Source organism: Ovis canadensis, chromosome 3 (genome assembly GCF_042477335.2).
Source record: "Ovis canadensis isolate MfBH-ARS-UI-01 breed Bighorn chromosome 3, ARS-UI_OviCan_v2, whole genome shotgun sequence".
In the NCBI taxonomy this organism is placed as follows: Eukaryota; Metazoa; Chordata; class Mammalia; order Artiodactyla; family Bovidae; genus Ovis; species Ovis canadensis.
In genome coordinates, this window is record NC_091247.1 from 14,412,436 (window position 1) to 14,439,071 (window position 26,636).

Below are 26,636 nucleotides of genomic sequence, written 5' to 3' on the forward strand. Positions count from 1 at the left end.
GGGGCTCCTGAGTGGGCTAGCAATCCTCTGGCATCCTAGCCACCTTCCCCCCACCCCTCGCCTCCTCCAAAAGCCGGAGCTAGTCTTTCATAAGATGACCCCAGGACCCTGGGAGAACAGGGCTTGAGCAGAAGAGGATTTACACATCCTGAAGGGTTGGGCTGCCTGCCTCCCCCCGCAGCTTAGTTTTCCAGCCTCTCTTGAGTGACAAGAAAGAGAGGAATGCACAAGAAAGAGCCTGTTCATGTTGACTCACCACGTCCCTAGGAGGCAGGAGATGTCCATCTGAAAAGGGCCAGTCACATCACCTCCTCGATGAAGCCTTCTGAGATTGCCCCAGTCAGATTTCTATAGGAGCCCAATTCACAGCTGTACCCCAGACTCAGGCCCAGGCAAGGCAGAGTTGGACTGGGAGGACCTGTACTCCACAGATGAGAAAACAGAGGCACAGAGAAGGAAGCCGGACACGTCTATGTCACACAGTCTGGTGATGGCAGAGAAAGGGTTCAAACAGTACTTTTAGCTTCTGGTACAAAATGATTTTCTTTAAAACAGGAGTCCTCACGGCCAATATATCACATTCCGGAATCAGAAGTTCTGTTTAGATGCAGGGTTTGTTTTTTCTCTTTTTATTTATTTTTTATTTTTGGCCACACTCGGCAGCTTGCAGGAGCTTAGTTCCCCAGCCAGGCGTTGGACCCAGGCCCCCTGCAGTGGAAGTATGGAGTTGTAACCCCTGGAGCACCAGGGAAGTCCCATTATTTTTTCTCTATTTTGAAAATTTGATTTTGATCTGATTCGGGCAGAAGTTCCCCAGTTTTCTGCAGACCCCATTGTTTCCTATTGCATTATACCCAGTCAAAGTCACACACTTCCGTCACCCTGGCTTCCACTCAGCATTCATTCAGCAAATATCTATTGAGCCTCTAATAGGTGCCAGGTACTGGGTGATAGGTACCAGGTGCTGATCCAGGTACTGGGAAAACCCAGAAGTGACCAAGATGAAGACAAGCCACCCCTGCACCCCAGTAGCTCTTGGGTTCCAGTGATATTAGGTTCACAGCCTCTGCCTCATTCTAATGGGGATCCATTAACATCCCCAACTTGGTCTGGCTTCACCATCACCAGGGATATAAGAATTTGAGGTGCGATGAAATTATGGAAAAACCTCAAGCTTGTCTTCCATTTCAGGGTTGATGACTCAGACCACACAATTCTGTGAGGTTCTTATTTTGCTTTAGTTTCCTTCCTTACAACTTGGGACTGTGATCTTTACCCTACTTTCCTCTAGGGTTGTGTGAAAGCTATCTGGGTATTTGTAGAGCTCTGCAGTGAGCTCTAAACAGGGCGTGACTTTTTGACCTTGAGGGCTGCTGAAGTCTTCACCTGTTCAGGAAGCGGTTCGGCTCTGAGGAATGGTGCTGTCCTACTTGGCTTCAAGACTCTCTGGTCAGGGAGGGGTGAGAATTTCTAGGGGGTCGGGGGGAGGGCACCCCCTCGCACCCATTGCCAGATTGTGATAAGAATGATCAGGTGTTGCTTTTTCACTTCCGTCTGGGGTCATCAGCCTGAGGAAGCGGTGAGAACTGAGGGAGGGTGGAGGGGGAGGGGATTTCCTCTTTGTCGGAAGCTCAAACCCAGGCTGCCATCAGTACCTGGACCTTGCCCCTTGGTGGGAGCTCCTCCCATCTTCCAAGCTGTCAACAAAGCCAGCATCTCCCTTCTCTAGAAAGCGTCTGACCTACAGCATGAAGAACTGAGGTTAGCTTCACAGAAGGACTTCCTGGTGCCAGGGGAGAAGGCTGAGGCTCACGATGGAAGCTTGTAGAGGAAGAGGGCGGGCTCTAGCATGGCTTCGGTGGCATCTGTCCTGGAGTTAGGTGGGATGGAGGCAGATCTCAAGCAGGTTGGCTCGGTGTTGCTTGGAAAGAGTCATCATGATTTCATTTTCCCCAGCTCTTCTCAAGGAAGTAGACTTGCAGGTACAAACCCTCCTAATTGCAGTTATTTATTGTGTGGGCTTCCACCAGGACCATTTCAGCGCTGATGCTCACAGGTGTATGGCAATGCTTAATGATAATGGGACATTGGGCCAGAACCTCTCCTTCCCTACCTTTCTCCCACCCGCCGGGCTACTTTATCTGATGTAAAGCTGTGGGAGCAGCAACCTTGGATTAATTGAACACTAGAGTCTGTGGGCGGTTGAGAACCTCAAGCGCTTTCCAAGGAGTAGTTCCCTAATTCTTGCAATAATGGGTAATATGCACGTCTATACCTTTATATGTGCCGGCTACCACCCAACTGCTATTATCCCTATCTTACAGCTGTAGAAACACAGAAGTTAAGTAAGTTGCCCAGGATTGCACAGCATACAGGGGGACTCAAACCCAGGCAGCTTGGACCCAGAGTCCGCATTCAGAACCACCATGCTGGAAGCTCCTCGCCCACCTTGAGAAGTGGGGACTGTGATTATCTCCAACACACAGAAGAGGAAACCAACCAGATTGTTCCATCAGTCACAAGCATCACCAAGAATGTCTTTTATAACTGCCCGGAACACATTTAGGGTTAAACAAATAGCAATAGCTTGTGCCCTTTGTGTCTACAGCAAGCTTTCCCGGGAACACTTAATCCTCGTGCTCCCAGAGGTAAGCACGGTGGGGATCTGGACTTTCGTGTTTCCCAGCTGAAAGGGGTCTGGGATGTGAAGCTAGGGCGCCTGGGCTGCACCTATTTACATTGGCCGCAGCTTTGAGGCCCTGTGATCCTTTGACTCGGGGTGTGGCCAAGAGACAGTCACTCAATGCTGGCTGTCATCTGACAGGCCCTGGACTATCAGGGTTGGAAGGGGCCTTAGTGATTTACTGAGTGATGAGATTAGTCAGCCTGGCTGGGAATGGTTCCAGGCTCTTACCTGGACAGCCTCTGGCCTCCTTTGATCAGTGGAGCGACATGGCCTGAGGCTTACTTGCTCTAGTTTCCTGCCTCCCAATTAAAGAATGACCACAGGTATGCGTTCCATTGTTTCGAGAGTCCTTAGCCTCAGGTTGCTTTAGGGAAAAAGAAAGATCCTGTTGGATCTCCTGGAAGATGAATCTTTTGCCTTCCAGTTTTATATGCTCTGTAGATAACCCACCTGGAGACTCTGATTCCATAACCTGGAGAGAGTCCTCCCGGAGGCAAATCAGGAGGAAGGGCAGCAAAGACCCACCGGCTGGTTACCTTGAGTAAGTCATGGAGGTCTCAGAGCCTCTCTCCCTTTCCTGACCACGGGGTGGGTGAGCCTGAGGACCCACCGAGAGAAAGGGAGAGGCTGTTTTGTAAACAGTAAAGGGGGAGACCATGTGATCGGGGGCTGCTTGCCGGAAGGACTGATCTGTCTTGGCCCAGCTCCTTAGCCTCTAAATGCTGTCCCCCTTTCCTTTGTCCACTGACCACGGTCCAGATGCCTGGATCATTTACAACCGCAAACTTTCTCTGAGCCTGTAGAGAGGTGCTCCATGGTGCTCAGAATTGGGGTGTTGAACCCCAGAGAAGGAAACTGCAGCTCTACCCAGGACCCTACGTCCTGCGAGCCCGAGTCAGGGGAAGCCAGAACGCCCAAGCGAAGGCAGTTTCCAGCAGGAAGGTTTCTGTTCATATTTGCTCTTCATATATACACAGAAAAGGCACGTTTGTGATGAATTTCACAAAGTGGACACACACCTGTGTCACCACTACTCGGCTCAAGAAATGACTTGACCAGCCCCCTGGGAACTCCCTCGGGGTCCCTTCCTAGTCTCGCCCACCCCAACTCTGACTTTTAGCACCAAGGCTTGATTTCACCTCTGAATGGTAAACAAATGGAATCCGTCCAGAGTTTCTTTCACTCAGTGCTCTGTGTGTGGGAGCTGCATCCTGGTGATGTCAGTGGCTGCAGCAGGTTCCTTCTCCCTGATGTACATGGACGCCCACACTTGGTGACACCTGATCTGTCCGATGGTGGGCAGTGGGGTCGTTTCCAGTTTTCCACGCGCTCTGAATGTTTTAGTCCACGTCTCGGGGTGAGCTGATGTGCACTTTCTTTGAGGGTACGAACTTGGGGTGGAATGATAGGCTCGTAAGAGGTGGTTGGCTTGGTTGTAGTAGATGCCAGCAGGAAGGATTTGAACAAGTAGTTAAGCAGGACTTCTAGACCTGCAGACTGTGGTGGGCTCGCTCTTGTCACACCTCTTGAAATTTCCTCCGGAAAACAGGAGGAAGAGGCTGAATTAGGCAGGCGTGCGTTGGAGGCTGGGGTGGGTAGTCCTTGGCCTCTGTCTGGTTTTGTTCCCCTTTCCATAGTCTGTCTGGGTGCCCAGTCTGTACTCCCAAGGAGGTATCTGAGTCCACTTGGAAGGGATGGGTAGGAGGGTTTTAAGCTTCATTTCTCTGCATCAGCCAAAGCCCCCTGTGTCCTGTTTTACATAGTAGGATTTTGAGAATGACAGCATGTGATTATTGTTTTGTTTTTCTTAAAAATAAAAAAGCTTTAGCTATGCAACATTTGAAAATTGTTGAAAGGACCGCTGTGAGGTCCCTTCCATTTGGATAATTCTATTTCGGGATCAGGAGTGGGGTGTGGGAAGGGTTAAGCATTATTCAGTCAAAGAGCAGGGCTGGGCCTCAGTGACCTTTTTAAAGTTCTTAAAGCTCAGCTCATGATGCGGGAGATCTCAGTACCTTCTATTAAAATAGTGTTCAGACAAACGGAAAGCTTACAGGATGTGGGGGAGAGGCTCCACGTGGAGGGATGTTTGGGCAGCCTTTCAGCTAGGAGTCTTGAGGACCCGCTCCTTCAGCCACCCCTCTGCATTTTTGTTTTTGTTTTTTTTTTCTTTTTAAATTCTCCACCAGCTGTTCCTGGTGGTTGTCACTTGGGTTGTTTGGGTTCAGAATGGTTCTTTTTTTCGCCCAGGAGTGGGTGACGCTGCTGTCTGTCCTGAGGGTGGTGGCTTTCCTTCCTCCAACGCCAGGCCGAGTTTGGACCTGTAGTTTCGCTTGGTGAGGGAGGCTGGGCCCTTCCTGGGCACCGAGAGAGGAACGAGGAACGTCTCTGCTTTTGGCATGCAGCTCTGAGTCAACAGGCCTGATAAACAGCCCACTTCCCAGGATCAGCAAGGAACAAAGCCCCTGACGGCTACAGGATCCGCCCACCCCTCTTCCTGAAACAGCTGCTTATTCTTTTGACAGGAGTCAGAACGCTGCACCTTCGCTTCCTCCCAGCCCTGCCTCCTTCTGCAAAACGGAGCTCAATAGAACTTGGTACTTTTGCCTTTTACTCTGGGAGGAGAGAAGCAGACGATGAGGTATGTGACACGGTGGAATGATCTACCTCTGCCGGGTTGGGGTCCCTGGGGGTATGGTGAGCCGGCTGCAGCGTGGACACTCCCGGGGGAGGAGCCCCGCTCTCCCCCTGACTTCTTGCTGGAATCCTCCAGTCGTTCTGGAAGACAGCAAAGTCCTCCTCTCCCGGCGTTGGATCTAGAAGTGGGTGCTGGCGGGATGCTGGCTCCGTCCCTGGAAGCTCTGCTGAAGTTTGCTGCCCCTGGCAGGACCTCACAGGGTGGGGCTGCAGCCTGGGGTTTTTCTGGGACTCAAAGTGCCAGTGCAGGGGTAGGAGGGCTTTCCCTGTGGGTGCATGCAGAGCCCTCTCGGGGCAGCACTGACCCTTCATTTACTTCGCCTTATTTCTCCTGGGAAAACTCTTGCACAATGATTCCTGGGTCAGGCAGCAAGGAAAAGCTGGCTGGACCCAGGCTTCAGATTTCCTGAAGGGGATTCTAGAAAGGGCATTGTGAGAATCCCTGCAAAAACAGGTTGTTCCGCCTGTGGTGACTGGAGCAACAGCTAGTCGTATATTTAGTCTGAGGCTTGTCTCTTAGTTTCCTCTGTCTGCGTTTACTTTGACCCTTATAATGAAAAACATAACTGGAAACAGACTTCCATGTGCCTTTTTTTCCCCCCACAAATTATACCATGTTTCTTCTAACACGGAGCATCTCTCCCTAATGCCCACCAGTTCAGAGTGATTTTAGGGTAAAAGCAGAACTCTGTCCTCACCCCCAGCACCACCTCCCTGCCAGGAGCTGGGCCAGGAGGGCAGAGGGTCTGCTTTTCAAACACAGCATCCCCCCATCGCCACCTTGAGGGTAAGCCCAGCGATCTCAGCCTTTGCGAAAGGCTATAATCTCAGTTTCTTCAGCTATAAAGCTGCTGCGCTGACCAGGATGAGGGATGAACAGGATGGAGTGAGTAAGGAAGGCTCAAATGCCAGGTACACAGGAGGCACCTGGAGATGGCAGAGGCATTGAACCGACTAGGCACACCAGCTGGTCCAAGGAAGCCTGTGATGGGCTAGCTTTGGGCTAATTGCTTAGTGATAACTGTGAAAGGCAGGCTTCCCAGGTGGTATTAGTGGTGAGGAACCCACCTGCCAATGCAGGAAATGTAAGAGAGGCAGGAGCCATCTTCCTGGGTCAGGAAGATCCCATGGAGGAGGGCACAGCTTCCCACTCCAGTATTCTTGTCTGGAGAATCCCATGGACAGAAGAACCTGGTGGGCTACAGTCTATAAGGTCACAAGAGTTGGACACTGAAGCAACTTGGCATGCATGTACCCACTCATGCAACCATGAAAGGGAAAACGAAAGGATGTGGCTAAGAGACCTGGCTGCTGAATCTGTGGGTAAGCCTGCATGTCCGCTGAGGACAAAAGAGATAAAAGGATGAGCACTGGAGGCCAGCTTTCTGGACCTGAATCCTGGCCCCACTGCTTTATGCTGTGTGACACTGGGCAAGTCACTTAACCTTTCTGAGCCTCCATTTTCATGTCTGTAAAATGAGGATAATACTAGAGTGACTTAACGGGGTCATTATGAGGCTTACCTGAGAGACTGCTGGTAAAGCGTTTAGCCCAGGCCTTGGCCTGGTTCAGTTGAGGGGCATCCAAGTGTTGCAGGGCCAGAAGCTTATTTCATTTCCAGGCTCCCTTTAGGAAAAAGAATGCAAAGTGGAAGGAAATGCTGCCATCCCTTGGTATCCACTGGGGATTGGTTCTGAGACCCTCGCAGATACCAAAATCCAGGGACACTGAAGTCCCTTACATAACATGGTATGGTATTTACATACAACCCACATACATCTTCCCATTTACTTTTAATCACCTCAAGATTACTTAGAATACCTAGTACAGTGTAAATGCTATGTAAATAGTTGCCTGCATGCAGCAAATTTGAGTTTTGCTTTTTGAAGCTTTCCTGGAATTTTTTTTAATGTTTTTGATCCGTGGTTGGTTGAATCTGCGGATGAAACCCATGGGTATGGAAGGCTGGCCGTATTTAGGAAAGGAGGAGACATCCGAACATGTAACAAAAACTGACAAATGCTCTCCATAGGAAAAAATCCAGAAAATAACATTGTAATAAAGTGTGAAGATAATATAAAAATGATTAGTATTACTCAGCTGTCGGATGCACCTGTTATATTTTGGCTGCAAACTCTTGGACTGCCTCTTTGCTGACTTTGTAATATCATTTTAAATTGAGACAAAAAGAAGACTAATCAGTTTTTGCCTCTGCTGCTGCTGCTAAGTCGCTTCGGTTGTATCTGACTCTGTGCGACCCCATAGACGGCAGCCCACCAGGCTCCCCTGTCCCTGGGATTCTCCAGGCAAGAACACTGGAGTGGGTTGCCATTTCCTTCTCCAATGCATGAAAGTGAAAGGTGAAAGTGAAGCTGCTCAGTCATGCCGACTCTCAGCAACCCCATGGACTGCAGCCCACGAGGCTCCTCCGTCCATGGGATTTTCCAGGCGAGAGTACTAGAGTTTTGCCTCTAGCACGGTTAAGTCAAAGGTTGCGTTTTATTACCTCGAGTTTAGAATAGTTTCTTTTGGCTTCACAGCTTGTTATTGGTGATGCCATGGCTGTGAATCGCTTGGCAGTTTCCTGCTCAGGTGACTCCAGCCAGAGCTCCAGAGAACTCAGCTCTTCCATCCTGGATGGGGTGGTAAGGCTGTGTTGGGGGAATATGGGCACCAGGTAGCTGTGAACTCTGGATTACCGTGACCCCTGAGACCCCCAAGTGGGGAGCAGAACAGCAGTTAGTTCAGCTCCTTCTCTGGATCACAGTGGGAGGCTCCTGGGAGCTCAGCAAGGCCCACCTGGGGCAGGTTGGGTCTGCAGGGAGTGGGGTCAGGCTCCAGGCCCCACCTGCAGCCCCAGGACTGGTGTGATTCCTCCAGACAGGGCTGCACCTCGATTCCGGGAAGCATTTGAACCTTAACCACTCCCCACCCCAACGGGAGAGCAGGCCCAGTTTGCCAAGGGGGCCTGACATGGAGGTTTCTTAAGCTTCCAGGTCAGTTGACCTGTGGACTCAACATGACTTGGTTGGCAGTCTTCTCTCATGATCATCATTTCCAGGAAACTGGGGCTGTTGCAGAAAGATGAGTTTGGTGTGGCTGAGTGAACCTGGCCTCGGCAATGAGACTTCCAGCCCTCTGGCTGATTTCTCACCAGGTCCCAGGTCAATCAAGAAAGACTGGTGGAAAGTTAAGTCCACAGGACTTGTTTCAAGGACGGGGAGACTGAGGCCAGAGAAACCATGACTCGGTTCACAAAGCCACTTCATGTGGCCGCTGGGGGTGCCATTTGAGCCTCCTCTTCCCTTCCCCATCGTGAGCCATGGGGCAAACGTGATGTCCGCGGGACCCTGAGCTGGGGGCAGTGGGGAGTGGAGCTGACTAGCACATCAGTCAGCGGGCAGGGAGGGCTCGCCTGTGACCCTTCCGGGTCCTGCAGTCTCTGATGGAGCCACGTGTTTCTGACTCTTTCCCCTAAAAAAAGCAGCGTCCTCATTTCGACTGCCATTTGTGGAGCATTTACTGCCCACCAGCACAACGTGCTGTGTAAACATGGCCTCCTTTTGTCCTTTCAAGAACCCTAGAGGGGGGCGTATTTGAAGCTCCATTTTGTCTGTATAAACAGAGGCTCAGAGCCAGAGAACTTGCCTGGGGTGTGCGTCAAGGGCTGCACAGCCTTAGCTGCCAGACTCATTTCTGCCCGGAACGCTGGATCTAAATGTTACGGTGGAGGATGTGGAAGATGAATGATAGGAAGTTTCCCGAAGGGTGACTAATAGTCAGTTCCTGGCCCTCCCTCCCACCCCACTGCCCGCCCCCTCACCTGCTTTGTTTCTTTTGCAACACTTGTCACTGTCTGACACGTATCGTTTTGAGTCTCTTGACCCCATGCAGTGGTCCAGAAGTGACTGCGGCTCAAGGTTGCAGGACGGGATGGGTTCCAGGGATGGGGGGACGAATCACAGGCAGAGAGGAGGATTTAGCCTGCGGGAAGGCACTACTTTCCCCCTGCTCTGCCCCAGATAATGGCTTTTCCAGGGCTTCTGAGTGCCCAGTGATTTAAGCTGAGATGCTCACCTCTCCCCCTGATGTGAGATGGGGAAAACAAGGGCCACTAGACTTCCCTTCAGAGAGGAGTTTTGCTGGAAAGGAATACCTGAACTTATACCAGATGGGGTGGAATGATGAGATTCTTTCAAGCCTTGGGTGTGTGTATCATCTGTGTGGAAGAATTAATTTATGGGCCTCATGGAAAAGTCTGACGCTCCAGGGAAACAGAAGCGGAAAAGGAGGCAGGGGAAGGGGTAAGGAAGGTGGAGAAATGACAGTGTGACCCTGCCTTGAGAAATGCACTGGGGTTTTTAGCACCATCTGCACATACTCCAGGAGTGCGGGTGGTTTTATTTGGAAGCCATGGTAAGGGCTGAGTTCTGGGAGTGGCCCAGGAGCGGCCCGTGTGGGTGGTAGGTTGGATTCAGAGAGAAATCGCAAACACCATTGACAAGAGGGCTGAGAGATGCTCGGAGGGCTCAGGTGGAACTGGGCCTGGCTGGGCTAACCAGATCCTCTGAGGGGTGGGGCCAGGTGACTCAGATACTCACACTCTCCCATGTAAGACAGGGTGTTAGTACCTGTAGGGCCTAATTCAGGGGCTTCCCGGGTGGCTCAGTGGTAAAGAGTCTGCCTACAATGCAGGGGAGGTTTGTGTTAGTTGCTCAGTCGTGTCCAACTGTATGCTACCCCGTTGACTGTAGCCCACCAGGCTTTTCTGTCCATGGGATTCTCCAGGCAAGAATACTGGAGTGGGTTGCCATGCTCTCTTCCAGGGGATCTTCCCTACCCACGGATTGAACCCTGGTCTCCAGCATTGTAGGTGGGCTCTTTACCATCTGAGCAACAAGGAAAGGGTGCAATGCAGGGGTCACGGGTTCAGTCCCTGGTTTGAGAAGATCCCCTGGAGGAGGGCATGGCAACCCACTCCAGTATTCTTACCTGGAGAATCCCATGGACAGAGGAGCCTGGCTGTGCTACCGCCTATAGGGTCACAAAGAATCAGACGCTACTGAGCACACACAGGGCCTAATTCTATGCTCTGCCCCTCAAATGGGCTATTTAGAAGCAAGCCCACATTTCCTACTTGGTGGGTAAGATAGTCAACTACCAGTCTTCAGAATGACGCAGTTTTGAAAATTCTGAGACAAACACATCAGTGAAGGGCTTTTAGACCATATTGCCTGCCAAATGCCTCATCATATCCAGAGAGAAAAATGAAAATGTTTTCAAAGACCCACTGGTCTCCCTGCCAACCCTTCTGTCGCTGGTGCTTTGCTGAAGGACTCGAGATTGACTCATTTGGGCAGCTTCCAACTGTGAGTCTTTTAACAAGAGTGACACCTGACCATAGCAAAAAGTCAGCAGATTCAAGTCATTTATAGGATCCAGAAAGAAATGGGCTCCAAGGGACTTCCCTGGTGGTCAGGTGGTTAAGAATCTCCAGGTTAAGAATCCCTTCCAATGCAGGGGTTGATGGTTGATCCCTGGTCCAGGACCTAAGGCCGGCCCCACAAGCTGCTGGACAACTAAGCCTGCACTCTACGAGGAAGACCCAGAGCAGCCAAAATTTAAAAAATAAGAAAAATATTAAAAATGGGCTTCAAGAGTTGTCTCTGGGGCTAATTTCTGAGTTTAAAAAAATCAAACACCTGCATTTGGAGAGGGGATGAGGGCGTGTCCCTGATGTACGTGTCAGTGTTCTCTACGAGAGAGTTGTTTGTTTAATGTTTCTTACACTGTGAGAAAATTTGTGTTTGATCCTCAGCAGGTGGGGTTGATAAAGCTTCAGATGGCTGGGGCTTGATCAAAGAAAATCAAAGTCGCCTGGCCTTTCCAAAGAGCTCTTAATCAGGCTGCAGCACAGAACAGATGGATAGACCTTCGGAGCCCCTAATTTGCATCAATTTGCATTTATTGTTTAGCATGTTCTTATTCCAAAACCCTTATTCTTTTCTCCCAAATATGTTTTGAGCTTTTGCTGAGTATCAGGCACTTTGCTTTCTTCACTGATCCTCCCAACAGCCCGTTTTATGGACACTAGTAAGAAGAACTGGCAAATTTTGAGCATTTACAGGATGCCAGGCACAATGCTAAACATTTTACAGAGGCCATCTCTTGCAACCATCACCATTTTTATCCCCATTTTAAAGACGAGGAAACCCATCTAATGTGGTCCATTACAAGTCCAAGTGTCCCTTTTCTGAATCCCTTAGGGCCAAATATGTTGGAATTCAGAATTTTTTTTTGTATGCAGAGTATTTATCATATTTTATGTAATGTCCCAATGCAGCAGCAGCAGCACATAACAAAATACATCAATATTTATACAAAGAAACATTTAAACAGCCTCACTGAGAGGGATAAAGATTATAAATAGCCTCACATCAGTTAGGGCCTGGATGTCAATTGAATTATAAACAGGCTTTCAGTTTTCAGAGCTTGCTGGAGTCAGATGAGGGTCTGAGAAGCTGCTGTGTGTTTGGAGTTAGCCAATTTTGTATGTCTCAAATCCCTACTTCACTCCCAAACTCCTGTGTTCTAATCACCATCCGCACTTCTCTGGGAGGGACCACAGCAGTAGAGCGGGGTGGCCACAGTCTCAGTCCAGACCTGTTTGTTTCCAAACCCTGGCCTTTCCTTGCACGCAATGCTCATGGTATTGACGTAGAAATCAAGTGGCTTTTCCCAGTAGCCAGGATGAGTTGCAAGCATTCCTCATTTTGTAACTTTGCCTTGGGTCCCGGGCTCTGTGTACAAGCTCACGAGGTATTCACAAGGAAGAAGCTCAAACTGAGGTGTCCCTGTGGCCCAGCAGGTCAATCTTCTCATGGTCTGTGGAACACCACTGGTCACAGTTGTATCTGAAAGCAGGAGGGTGAGTTACGACCTTGAGTTCAGCCGTGGCTTTTCCATTTCCAAACAGAGCTTACTTTCTAAGCAAGAAATGTCATGGCTGGTAATCCCACACTTCCTCTTCTTTAACTGGATTTAATAATAAAAGTGATGAAGGGACTATCCCTGGCGGTCCAGTGATTAAGACTCCGCTCTTCCAATGCAAGGGGTGGGTGCAGGTTCTATCACTGGTCAGGGAACTAAGATCCCACATACCACTCAGTGAGGCCAAAAAGTTGTTTAAAAAGTAGGGAGGAAAAAGGAAATAATAATAAAGGTGATGGAGCACAGGAGATCCAAGCCAGGAATCATTTCAGAACCCTCTTTGAAAAGAGTTAGAGAATAACCTGTTCCATGAAGGACCATCTTGGTGCCTTCTCACTTTATTTCACACACTCACTAGGTGATGGCCTCCTCTGGCTCTTTGAGGGCACAGAGGATTCAGGGTTAAATAAGAAGACATCCCTTTTGCCCTCAGGAAGCTCACAGGAATGATCAGAGGTGATGGAGCCAAATGTGGTTGTTGCCACGTGAGCCACCTCCCAAGGTGATATGTGCGGCAACATGAGCAGAGTGATGGGGGAGCGGGAGGAAGGAAAGGGGACTACGCTGGTGGTTAGGGGTAGGGAGTGATGTCTTGCCACTCACATGGTTCACTGGACCCAGGGTAGATAAGGCACAACCAGGGAAGCTGGAAGAAGACTCGAGGAGCTGGAGGGACTACAGACATGTTTATTCTCTCCCAGCGGCAGCAGCAAGTCTTCAAAGACTACCGATAAACTAAGACAGACAAAAGTGGCCCGTGGCCAAGTAGGTGCGAAGGCCCAGTGCTACCAAGGTCAGCAGTATTGTTGTTTACAGAGCACAAGGTGAGAGGCTGTGAGAGGGTGGGACAGGAGAGCCTGACTGACTCCATGTTGGCAGTCATTTTCTCCACAGGTGGTTTCACCAAGGCCATGGCACTGGCTCCCTGCTGTCTACTCTCACGGTTCCTCCACCTGCTGGTCCTCTCCTTCTCGCCCCATCTTTAAGCTTCAGCCCAGGGCCTTCCTTCCCTTTTGTCTCTCTCCATTATCTCCTTGGTAATTGAATTCATTCCCTTCACGTTAAATATCATCCTTGGTCTATGGACACTCCCCCGGTTGCACAGCCTGCCCACATTTCTCTGATGAACTGCAGAGTTGAGTTCTGCTTGCCTGTGAGTCTCCATTCAGGTGTTCACAGGCTCCTTGAAATTCATGCATCCAAGAGGGAACTCATCATTATTTTCCTCCAAGCCTATTCCTCCTCCAACCAATCTGACTGAATTCTACAACCTACCTGCTTAAGCAGAAACCTTATTTCTTCCTTCCTCCCTAATGGCTAAATTACCAGCCAAATCCTATCAATTCTCTCTCTAAAGTATGTTTTGAATGAAATCAACCATTGAGCCAGCCCATCTCCCCCTTTTTAAAGAATTTCATGTATTTAATTTTGGTTGCCCTGGCTCTTTGTTGCTAGGCAAGGGCTTTCTCTAGTTGTGGTGGGCAGACTTCTCATTGCGATGGCTTCTTTTGTTGCGGATCACAGGCTCTGAGCGTGTGGCGCTTCAGTGGCTGTAGCACATAGGCTCAACAGTAGTTGTGGCTTGAGGGCTTCAGAGCGCCTGGTATGTGGGATCATCCCAGACTAGGGATTGAACCCTTGTCCCCTGCATCGGCAGGCAGATTCTTAACCACTGGACCACCAGGGACGTCTCCAGCCCATCTCCCCTGTTGCAATTAGAATGGTCTAGCTTGTCGTTTTATCCGTTCCCCACACCCAGTGCCCAGATGGGTCTCTCTGAATGAAGATGGGTCGGGTGACTCTCCAGCTTCAGATGCTTTTGTGGGTCCCCACCCTCTTTCCATGCCCTTCCAGCCTCTGACTGCCCCTGCCTGCCCTCTGACTCCTGGCCATCACCACCACCACCCCGCCTCTTTCACTCAGGTGGGACAGCTGCACTATTTTTTTCTTGTCCACGTTTTTTGCTTTTGTTTTCCCAAACACAGGAAGCTTTTTCTCTAATCAACCTGGTATAGATGCTATTTCTGAAATAGTCTCATCCCTTCTCATGGGACTTTCTTTTCCATCCTATCTTCACCCCATGGGAAGCTTTAAAATCATCTGCCCAGTGAGCCCTTCCCCAACCACCCAAATCAAAGTACTTCCCAAGCTGTAGTTCTCTAACCAGCACCCCTTCCCCCTTCGATCACAATTTCATGCAGCAATGAAGAAATATTTATGTACCTACTACGCACCAGCTGTGTGGGTATGGGAGGGAAAGGCCACCTGGGAAATGGTTGGGTCTCAATTATAAAAGACCAGCATGCTTTCCACTCTGAATGGTGGAGCACGTAGTTAGGATATCAGAGGCAGCAGAGCCATTGAACTGATCATTCCCCAAGGTCACATGCCGAGAGTTAGTGCTATCGAGTCAGAGGAGGCCAGCAACCATGGGAACCATTAGCTCAACCCTCACTCTAGAAAAATGGTACAGATGAACTTGTTTGCAAAGTAGAAATAGTCACAGATGTAGAGAACAAATTTAAGGTTATCAAGTGGGGGAGGGGCGAGATGGGATGAATTGAGGGATTGGTATTCACATACTGATCCTGCTGTGTATTAAACAGATAACTAATGAGAACCTGATGACTAATGAGAACCTTCTGGAACACAAGGAACTGTACTCAGTGCTCTGTGGTGACCTAACTGGGAAGGCGGAGAAGGCAATGGCATCCCACTCCAGTAACCTTGCCTGGAAAATCCCATGGATGGAGGAGCCTGGTAGGCTGCAGTCCATGGGGTCGCTAAGAGTCAGACACGACTGATCAACTTCACTTTCACTTTTCCCTTTCATGCAGTGGAGAAGGACATGGCAACCCACTCCAGTGTTCTTGCCTGGAGAATCCCAGGGACGGGGGAGCCTGGTGGGCTGCCGTCTATGGGGTCGCACAGAGTCGGACACGACTGAAGTGACTTAGCAGTAGCAGCAGCTGGGAAGGAAATCTAAAAATGAGGGGATATGTGTATATGTATAGCTGATTTACTTTACTGTATAGTGAAAACTAATACAACATTTTAGAGTAACTGTACTGTAATAAAAATGAATAAACCCTCTCCCATGTCTATGGTGGATCTTGTGATCAGTCAGGATACTTTCCCTCTGAGCCTCAAAGTGGCCTTAGCATCTTTCGCAACTCAGGCAGCCCCATCAGTTCATTGAATTGGCTATTTGCCGTTGCAGACCCATGCAATTTAAGGTAGAACCTTCTCCTTGCACGTGTGCCTGCTCAGTTGCTTCAGTCGTGTCCAACTCTTTGCAACGCTATGGACTGTTGCCCACCGGACACTTCTGTCCATGGAATTCTCCAGGCAAGAGTACTGGAGTGGGTTGCCGTGCCCTCCTTCAGGGGGTCTTCTCCATCCAGGGATTGAACTTGCATCTCCTGCATTGCAGGCGGATTCTTCACTGCTGAGCCCCTGGGGAAGCCCAGAACATGTGCCTTAGCACTTGTTAAATATTCATCACCTTTTCCTTTTAGAAAGGACATAGGTAGAAATAATTCTTGAAAAAAATCATATCCCACTCTTGATATATTTAATCTATTTCCCCCCTCTTCTTTTCTTTTCCCAGGAGAAAATAATGAATGTCAAAGGAAAAGTGATTCTGTCAATGCTGGTTGTCTCAACTGTCATTGTTGTGTTTTGGGAATATATCCACAGGTAATTATGGAACATGATAAAGTGATGTTAATGAATGTCTCCATCAGCCAAGTCACCAGGTTGAATTGAAATTAGGACTTCTTCCTTCCTGTTTCCCTGAGCTCTAGACTTTAATGACTCTCTTTAAAATCATTAGAGCTTCAAGCACTTTCTAAGGAATTAATTATCTTTCTTCCTGCCATGTTCCTAATATCTCAATTTTTATATAGCTTTGCAGTTCTGGGCAGGCTAGAGCCAGAAACAGTAAGGTCTTATTAAGACCAAAATGTCATATTAAAATATGACCAGATATGGAAATTGCATTAAGAAATTTCAGACAGGAATTCCACGAGAAATTCACCCTGATTTTTGCAGTCCTAAAATATTTGCAAAGTTCAAAGGAACAACTCAAAGTTGTTGACTTTTGCTGCAAAATACACTTTGAGTCGCTGGTGATTCATTTGTGCCTGGCTAAACTTTTGAGTGCTTTGTCTGTTTTTTTTTTTTTTTTTTTAACTCTGGAAAACAAAATGAATGAAATATTTCTGAGTTTTCAAATTCATCAGTGGATTCACCTCAAATATTTGAGCTGCTTCATGTGTTTTGAGAAAATATAATGCCTTGGAGGTTCCAGCTGGAGAGGCTTCTGACAGAAAGAAGTCTCCCCAGGCAGCTACAAAAATGCACAATGGTTTTGACTTAAAGAGGCATCCGTACAGTTCAGCCTTTCTTTCAAAAAGGCCACCTTACACCTAGAGGTGGATGAACCTAGAGCCTGTTATACATAGTGAAATAAGTCAGAAAGAGAGAAACAAGTGTTATATATTAACGCTTTTATATGGAATCTTGAAAGATGGTGCAGATGAAACTATCTGCAGAGCAGCAAAGGAGATGCAGACTCAAAGAACAGGCTTGTGGACACAGTGAGGGAAGGAGAGGGTGCAATGAACTGAGAGAACAGCGCTGAAAAATATATATTGCCGTATGTAAAATAAAGAGTCAGTGGGAATTTGCTGGATGCCACAGGGAGATCAAATCCAATGCTCTGTGACAATTTAGAGGGGTGTGATGGGATGGGTGGTGGGAGGGAGGTTCAAGAGGGAGGGGACATATGTATACATATGACTGATTCATGTTTATGTATGGCAGAAACCAACACAATATTGTAATTATCCTCCAATTAGAAATAAATTCAAATAAATAAAAAAGGCCACCGTACAACAACTCTGGGCCAGGAGCACTGTCTTGTCACTATTGATATCTTCATGGTCTTAGTAGGTTCCCAAGTTCAAAATGATGGCCTGGATAAACATTCAGTTCAGTTCAGTCGTTCAGTCGTGTCCGACTCTTTGCGACCCCATGAATCGCAGCACGCCAGGCCTCCCTGTCTATCACCAACTCCTAGAGTTCACTCAAACTTGTGTCCATTGAGTCGGTGATGCCATCCAGCCATCTCATCCTCTGTCATCCCCTTCTCCTCTTGCCCCCAATCCCTCCCAGCTTCAGAGTCTTTTGCAATGAGTCAACTCTTCTCATGAGGTGGCCAAAGTACTGGAGTTTCAGCTTTAGCATCATTCCTTCCAAAGAACACCCAGGGCTGATCTCCTTTAGAATGGACTGGTTGGATCTCCTTGCAGTCTAAGGGACTCTCAAGAGTCTTCTCCAACACCACAGTTCAAAAGCATCAATTCTTCGGCACTCAGCCTTCTTCATAGTCCAACTCTCACATCCATATATGACCACTGGAAAAACCATAGCCTTGACTAGACGGACCTTTGTTGGCAAAGTAATGTCTCTGCTTTTGAATATGCTATAAACATTAGAATGTTGCTTTCAGTTCTTAAATTCTAAGATTTGATGGGCTGGTAGGACTGTCCTGGCTGCTTATAAAGGATCTGTACCTTCAGGTACATCAGTGGAAGGAGGAATCTCTGGATTCTGGAGCTGTTTTTCCCCAGGGTGACCTAACCAGTTCTGGAGTATTATTGTTTCATTCTGAAAAACTTGTTTTAAAAGAAACAGGACAAGCTAGAGAGTGACCATGTTAAAGGGGTCTACAAACCAGGTCTTTCAAATTGAAGGAAACCATGGGTACTTAGTCCGAAGAAAAGGTGACTCAGTGTTGGATGCAGGGACCCTGGGGCTCCCTTTTGCTGAGGGCGGAGGAAGTATCCTGGCTGGAGTCTGGAACTAGGCTGCCTGGGGCTGGTCCTGTGCCATGACTTGCCTCCTCTGTGACTTTGGGCAAGTTACTTCACCACTCTGTTCCTTGGTTTTCAATAAGTTTCCCTGTTGTTTAAAATGGGCATAATGGTAGTACCTGCTTTGTAGGGTTGTTGGATTAAATAAGTTATTGTGTATAGAGCACTTAGGGCAGTGCCCTCAGAAAACGTTCGCTGCCATCACCATCATCACCACCATTCTCATCATCTGCTCAGAGGTAAGATTTGGCAAATAGAAGGAAGAGCTCCAGCAGTTGGAAGAATCCTACAGAAGAGTGAGTGTCCTTTGGGGTCTTGTCCTGAGCTGAGCTACTTGTGTAGGTAACCTTGAGAGCATTCGAGCTCTGAATGCTTGATTGGATAACCTTGGCGTTTTGAATTGCAGCCAGAGTCACACTTCCAAATTTTGGGTACTTCACAAAATTAAAATATGGGAGCCAAAGGCCCAAATGTGCATATTGGCACTGGGCTCCCATAAAGAGGGTTTATTTTGCCATGCTGGGTACACTGTCTGTACACAGTAACTAGAGCAGCTTCTGGCTGCTCTTCAGGGCCACAGCCTGGCACCCAGACTGCAGCCACATCATTCTTCAATGTGGGGAATCTATTTGAACGTCTGCAAGAGGTTTAAAAGGCAGCAGATTCTTTGCCACCCTGAGAACTGGCCTTGTGATGGTGTGAGGTGAGCTGAGGGCACTAACCTTAGACAGGTGGGCAGCACTTTAGCTAAAAACGATTTTAAAGTAGCTCAATCAAACACATCAACTGCTAAGTAAAGAGAGACTACTACTGATAGAGCATCCTGAAAGAATGTCATCCAGGACAGGGTTTGATTTGAGATTGGATTAAAAAAAAAAAAATCTTAGAATTTTAGAGATGGAAGAAACTTTAAATGTTTATGATAAAATAATGATGGTGAGGGTGATTTTGATGATAGTACCTACTAGTTATTGAGCGTTCGAATGTGCCAGGAACTGCACTAGGCATTCCGTCCAGTTCTTAAAATAGCCCTGCACGCTAAGCATCAGTCTGCATAGTCTGTGTATCTAGATGGGGCACACTGAGTCTCCACAGTGTTAAACGTGAATGTTCAAGGTCACATTTTCAGGAAGATTTAGGTCTGAGGCTGTCAGAATATGTAGCTTGACCCACGATACAACCCTTCCTTCGGTTGAGGGTTCTCATTTTTCAAGTGAGAAAATGGAGACCAAATAGGTGAAATGACTTAGCGGTGAACTTATGTCCAAGTTCTAATTGGAGCTCAGATCTGATTCGTTGTCCAGGGCCCCTTCTTGAGCTGGTTGTTCACGCCAAGTGCTGTGAGGGGTACAGTGTGAAGCCCAGGGAATTCCTACCCTCAGGAGGTTAAACTCTAGATGGAGCAAGCAGATGTGTACATCAATACCAACAGTGCAAAGCGCAGGAAGGATATCAGAGGGAGAGAAAAGGAACCGTGAGAGTTCAAGGAGGCAAAGATTATGTTAGACTTAGACAGCGATCTGTTTTTTGCGGGGGGAGAGGCATTCATTCACAAATATTTATTGAGCAGCTACTATGTGGCAGTCACTATACTCAGATTATACCACAGGAGAAGGGGCATTTGAACTGTGCCTTGAAGGATGAATATGTGTTAAATGTCATGCTCTGCAAGGTGGGTGTTGCTGGGACCTGAAATATCATAGGCCTCTGGGAGGGGAGGGTGAAAAGGGCAAGATGGCAAATTTAAAAGATGGAACAAGATGGCAAGTCTGACTCTACAAAATGATGTCCTGAGTGCCTGGTGGGGGTCTGAGTCCTAGTTTGCAGAGGGCCCTCCCCCTCCTCTTTCCCTTCTTCCTAACCCCCCCTTGTCGGGTCTGGAGTCAGATTTCCCAGGTTCAAGTACTGTTTCTTCTAGCAATCCAATCTTAGACAAAACCACTTAATGCCTAGGTGCCTCCAAGGAAGCATAGAACCTCCTTCGTTGATTGTTGTGAGGATTTAATGAGCTAATACATGTCAATTGCTTAGAACAATCCCTGGCCAAGTATTAGCTGTTATGAATATTGTCAGATTAATAAACAGATTTAGAAACAAGAGATATTAGAACTTGATCCACAAGTGTTGAGCTCAGAGGGGTAACTGTAGGTGGAAAGAGGGCAAGCATTTCACTCTGGTTAAGAGATATGGACTCCCAGCAGGGGCAGAAGGCAGAGTCTGAAACAAGTATTAGTCATTTATATTTTTTTTCAGTGATGAGGGCAGCTAGGGCCAGACAGGTGCAGAGCCAGGGCAGGTGCCTGAGCCCAGGTCCAGAACTCTTTCTACCAGGCTCTATCCCTTTTATTCACGGGGAGAAGGAAGCAAGAAAGATTTGACCATTGGGCACAGCTTCCATGCACAGAACGGTGGAAGAATTCAGTACGACAAGTCTTATCCCTTTGCCCCCAAAATATCTCTCAAGTCAGTGCACTCTGCTCTCTCCATCTCTTTGGCTGCCTTGACCTGGGCCTGGACCACTGCCAACACCTCCTGAATAGTCACCCCATTTACTCTCTTACTGCCTACAGAGATGACCCTGTCCCACTCCTGCCTAAAACTCTTCAAGGGCAAAATCCACAGCAGGCTACAGCGAGGGGACCTCCGGTTACTTCTCCATTTATTTCCTTGCACATTTAAATGCCTCCTTCCTTTTTTAGGGCCTTTGCATATATATTTTTGGTCTCCAAGAGACACTCTTTAAAATTTCTCTTCCCCTGGACTTCTAGTCATCCTTCAGAACTCAGCTGAAACATGATCCCCTCTTCTGGGAAGCCTTCCAGGTCTTCCTGTTAAGTGCTCCTAGTTACTTTTCTTCTTCTTCTTTTTTTTTTTTAACATCTCTCCTTGGAGTTCGCAGTCCCGTGGCTGTGTGATATAGGGTCTGCCCTCCCCACTAGCTTGTCTCTGCCACAAGGATGTACAGGGACTCTGTCTCAGACAGCACTGTGTCCCCAGTGCTAGGCATGTGGCACAGGCTCAGCAAGTACTTGTGGACTGGAGGGAGGTGGTCTGCTGGAGGAGTCTGATAGGCACTGGTCCAGTCTTGTAAATGCTTGCAGATGGTTTTATCGCCTTCGTTAGCTTTAGAAATGCCCTTTGAGGCTACTCCCCCTTTGAGGAGGCTCTGAGATGGTAGGGTGCCAGCTCGGCAGTCATTGGTTTTCTGGGGGAAGATAGATCCTGGGCAAGGGATGGGCCATGGTGCTCCCCACTAGGAGTCGAGAGGGGAGCCAGCTGGGGAGCGAGCGCCTCTCTCTCAGTGAAGCCACTGTGGCCGATGGAGAGCTGCCATCTTTTATTTTTAAGCTAAGAGTTGAGGTTCTCCAGAGATCTTCTGCCACTGCTTGTTCTGGGTAATCCAGAAGTGATCCAAGTCTCTTGGTGTCATTGGTTTTATCTCAAAGGAAGGTAGGAGCCTCGTTCTTGTTCAGTTGCTCAGTCGTGTCTGGCTCTTTGCAATTCCATGGACTGCAGCACTCCAGGCTTCCCTATCACTATCTCCCAGAGTTTGCTCAAACTCATATCTGTTGAGTCTGTAATGCCATCCAACCATCGTACCCTCTGTTGTCCCCTTCTCCTCCTGCCTTCAATCTTTCCCAGTATCGGGGTCTTTTCCAGTGAGTCAGTTGTTTGCATCAGGTGGCCAAAGTATTGGAGCTTCAGTTTCAGCATCAGTCCTTCCAATGAATAAGGATTGATTTCCTTTAGGATGGACTGGTTGGGTCTCCTTGCAGTCCAAGGGACTCTCAAGAGTCTTCTCCAACACCACAGTTCAAAAGCATCAATTCTTTGGCGCTCAGCATTCTTTATGGTCCAAGTCTCTCATCCATACATGACTACTGGAAAAACCATAGCTTTGACTAGATGGGCCTTTGTTGGGAAAGTAATGTCTCTGCTTTTTAATACATTGTCTAGGTTTGTTATACCTTTTCTTCTAAGGAGTAGGCTGTGGTCACCATCTGCAGTGATTTTGGAGCCCAAGAAAATAAAATCTGTCACTGTTTCCATTGTTTCCCCATCTATTTGCCATTAAGTGATGGGATTGGATGCCATGACCTTATTTTTTTGAATGTTGAGTTTTAAGCCAGCTTTTTCACTGTCCTCCTTCACCTTCATCAAAAGGTTCTTTAGTTTCTCTTCACTTTCTGCCATAAGGGTGGTGTCATCTGCATATCTGAGGTTATTGATATTTCTCCCAGCAATCTTGATTCCAGCTTGTGCTTCATCCAGCCCAGCATTTCTCATGATGTGCTCTGCCTGTAAGTTAAATAAGCAGGGTGACAATATACAGTCTTGCCATAATCCTTTACCAATTTTGAGCCAGTCCATTGTTCCATGTCTGGTTCTAACTGTTGCTTGACCTGCATACAGATTTCTCAGGAGGCAGGTCAGGTGGTCTGGTATTTGTATCTCTTTCAGAATTTTCCACAGTATGTTGTGATCCACACAGTCAAAGGCTTTAGCATAGTCAGTGAGGCAGAAGTAGCTGTTTTTCTGGAACTCTCTTGCTTTTTCTATGATCCAACAGATGTTGGCAATTTGATCTCTGATTCCTCTGCCTTTTCTAAATCCAGCTTGAACATCTGGAAGTTCTTAGTTCACTTACTGTTGAAGCCTAGTTTGGAGAATTTTCTGCATTACTTTGCTAGCATGTGGAATGAATGGAAACCTGGAAGTAGCCAAAACCCAGGCTCTCAATTTGACCCGGGGCTTCAGTGATAATGGCTGCAAAATAGCTTTTCCGAATTAAAAGTAATATGATACATTTTTATTTCTCATTTGCTTTTAGCCCAGAAGGCTCTTTGTTCTGGATAAACCCATCAAGGTAAGTGCTTTTAATTCTATGGGATTCTCCCCTTGCCCGCTTTGGCTCCCCTACAGTCCATTCTTAACGTGGTAGGTGGGACACAGCTCTGGTCACAGGTGGAGGGGAAGGGTCTCAGGAGTCTGGACTGTATTCCTCCAGCCCCTTAGTCTTGTCTCTCTAGAGCCATAACTCATGTTTTGTCCTTGCTTTTCATCAAATATCTATCTCTTCAAGTAGTCTTGTTTGGAGAACATTCCTGCCTTGCTTATAAAAAAAAATCAGGGTAAATATTGTCCATTATGCTACCCACCACATGTTGTATAAAGACCCTTGCAAGAAATTTCATTGTGATAAAGGATCAGGAAAAAAGTTTGGGTCTCCTGATGAACTAGTGTGTGGTGTAGTAGTATTGTTATTATTGGTCTCGAGGACTCTGCAAGCCTTGATTTTTCAATCTTTGGCTTGGTTGCCAGGAAGCTCAGAGCAAAGTGTTATGTTCAACTGCTTGAACTTTCCTTGACCTTCATTTTTGAAATAATTTCTCCCCTGGTATTAAATCTTGGCTTTTATGCTTACATGTCATATGACTTTGGCAATTTGCTCAAACCCAGTCAACCAGCATCTCAGTTACAAAAATAAAGGTAAAATTTTTATTCTCCCAGAGGGGCTCAGATGATCAAGGTCAAGTGAACATACCTACTAAGTGACTAAAATGTTTGTTTCCTCTTGCTGCATTTTTATTCTTGTATTTTTCCCCTGTTTATTGTAACCATACCTTCTTAATCATAAACTACTTCAAGTACTTCTTGAAGAGATGGGTTTTAAAGCATGTTTCTTTTTTATTATGCTGTTCATACCTCACCACCTTATTTGTCCAACTGAAAGGTATTGTTTCCTGGCTTCCCCTTCTTTTCCCTCTTTTGGAAGGTTCCCCACCCTGGAGAGGCTCTCACAGGGAGTGTGGACACGTCAGTATGTGAGTGGTGAAAGTGGCTTCTAATTACAGTTGGTTGAGCTTCTTTCTGGTTTACAGACCCTCCGATTTCCTGCGTCTGTCACTGCTGACCTTTGTAGCAACTCAGATTCTCCTCATTTAGCCAAAGAGATCATTCTTGGAAATGTGAACCGTTTTGTTTAAAGACTACAACTGGCTACAGTCATTTTCGTCTTAGAAAGCTCTTTTGTGTGTGCCGCTTATATTTAGGCTTCAAAGCCACCCTCATGGTAGGTTTCTTATCGTTGTTGTTATTATTATCTCTGACTTTTCAGAGGAGAAAATTCAAGATTCAGAGAGGGAAAATGTCCTCTTACAGTCACCCAGCTAGTAAGCGGCAGACCCAAGATGCAGATTTATGGATTAGTGCCCCCCCAACTTTGTCGTTCCATTTTTCTCCTTCTCTCCCTGTGAGGGTCCCCTGGATGGGCTGTGTGCCAGGGGCTGCCCACGGGAAGGGAGATCCAGGTGGCGTCAGGTGAGTCCTCTCCCGTTCAGCTCCAGCAGCGTCACTTGTGTTCATTTTACAAATGAGCGATTTTTTTAAACAAAATTTTAAATGGCATACCATAAAAAGAGTTTGGAAATCCCCCCGTTTGGGACTGCCTCGTTTTCTAAAAATGTTTGTCATTTTTTCTCATTTCTTAGAAACCCAGAAGTCAGTGGCGGCAGCAGCATTCAGAAGGGCTGGTGGTTTCCGAGATGGTTTAACAATGGGTAAGGCGGTCGCATAGTGATTCGTTTATCCACCCAATACTATAGAGAACAGATAGAATGGTTTCACAGCCATGACCTCAGTCATTTGTATTTCTGGCTTATTGGAAACACACAAGGCCTCTATTTCATGGTTGGGACTGGGCCATTAAGTTTGGCGGTCTTGTTTTTATTTTTTCCCCATTTAAGTTGAGGGTGAATGAAGTTCAGGCTAAAGTTGGGATTGTAGGAAAGCCTATCATAAACTAAAATGTTTTTATGAGGACTGTTTTATTAGTTTTCCCTCCTCTTGAAATAACCTGATGGTTGTTGGGTCATTAAATTGCTAACTGTGCTGACCTGCAAGGATAATAAGCAAGCTGAGTACTGCACCATTTCAACAAAAGTAGGTCTTTATGAATAAACGTGTAGTATTATGAACCTTTCTCCAGACATTCACTTGGTGCACGTGTTCTCTGCCTTGGAACCCATTTTCATAAGGTCCTCAGCCACCATCCTGATACCATAGTCAACCTCCTTGCCTTCCTCAGCTTATTGTTCCCTTTGTATGTACGACCCGCAGTTACCAAGAAGAAGATGAAGACGTAGACGAAGAAAAGGAACAAAGAAAGGAAGACGAAAGCAAGCTTAAGCTATCGGACTGGTTCAACCCATTGTAAGAAAAGAAGTGTCGCCCTATTTCCAGTAAATCCTTAGCTCAGCATAAAGGGGCAGGGGCTATGGAGGCAACAGTGCCGTGGAGAACAGCCCTGACTAGAGGGACAGAGGCTTAGCATCTATTAGACCTTTACACCAGATTAGATGAGAACCTTGAGAGGCTGGTTGTCGTGACCTACTTGTTTGAGCAATAACTACGATGATTCTGACAGCAGTCAGCCAACGGCAGCATAGGAATCACAAAATTCTGGGGCTGGAAGGGGGTCTCATAGGCCACAGGGTGCTATGGAAAGTTACAAAGCTAGAGTCAGAGCAAGAAAATCCCGAGATTCAGATAGCTTGTCTGTAAAATGGCAGTGATGTTACAGAAGCTCATAGCGCCATGCGTACATTCTTTAAACAAGCATACAACAAATGTTTATCAAACACTCATGATACGCTAGCTGGTGTTTTACACACTACTGGTCACTATCCATTAATGTGTTCAGAAACTAGCTGAATGGGTTAAAAGCAGCCTTTTAAAAATTGAAATCAATAGAAAATCAGAGGGCATCACCTGAGGAAGGATAGGTATTATTAAGTGGGTTTTTGCTTCTATATATATGTGTATGTACGTGTGTTTTTGATATGAAATGTATTTATTACTGTGAATCATGGTAAGAAATTCTGTACTAGGCATTGTGTTAGGTATAGGAGACAGCAAAAATCAATCAGCATGGTTATATTCAAGAAGTTCACGGTCCTGTCGAGGCTCTAGACGTGTAACTAGTGTTTGCCAAGATTGATTAAGGAGCTGTGAGCAACCTGACTTAGAAGGCTGTGGTTTGGGGAGTAGGGAGGTGGGAGCTGTCCAGGGTGACCATGAGTCCTGAGGGACCAGTGGGTGGTGGTGCCATTGACCAGGAAAGGGTCTAGCACTGGTGAAGGGGAGGGGCGATGAGCTCAACTAGGGATGCGTATGGATTCAGAACTTGTGGGGCAACTGGACAGAGATTCACAGGGTGCCTATCTTAGTCGTTCAGGCTATAACAAAATACCATAGACTGGATGGCTTATAAACAACAAATATGTATTTCCTACAGTTCTGGAGGCTGGGGAGGGGTGGTGGTGGTCCAAGATCAAGGCCCCAGATGAGGACCCACTTCCTAGTATGTTCATGATGGTGTTCTC

The 26,636-nt window shown here is 47.2% G+C and overlaps 1 protein-coding gene across 6 annotated transcripts in view; it reads left to right on the plus strand.

The window, feature by feature from the left end:
- Window positions 1-26,636, plus strand: part of GGTA1 (glycoprotein alpha-galactosyltransferase 1 (inactive)) — a 72,581-nt gene that overhangs the window by 33,901 nt on the left and 12,044 nt on the right. For 3 of the 6 annotated variants that reach the window (XM_069580138.1, XM_069580140.1, XM_069580136.1), the window contains exons 2-7: window positions 2,325-2,648; window positions 5,212-5,327; window positions 15,984-16,072; window positions 23,084-23,119; window positions 24,744-24,812; window positions 25,372-25,464. In XM_069580138.1, coding sequence (XP_069436239.1) covers window positions 15,993-16,072; window positions 23,084-23,119; window positions 24,744-24,812; window positions 25,372-25,464 — 278 coding nt within the window. In that variant the 5' untranslated portion in view covers window positions 2,325-2,648; window positions 5,212-5,327; window positions 15,984-15,992. The remainder of the gene's footprint in view (window positions 1-2,324; window positions 2,649-5,211; window positions 5,328-15,983; window positions 16,073-23,083; window positions 23,120-24,743; window positions 24,813-25,371; window positions 25,465-26,636) is intronic. The other 3 variants (XM_069580134.1, XM_069580137.1, XM_069580135.1) reach the window with 1 other exon arrangement.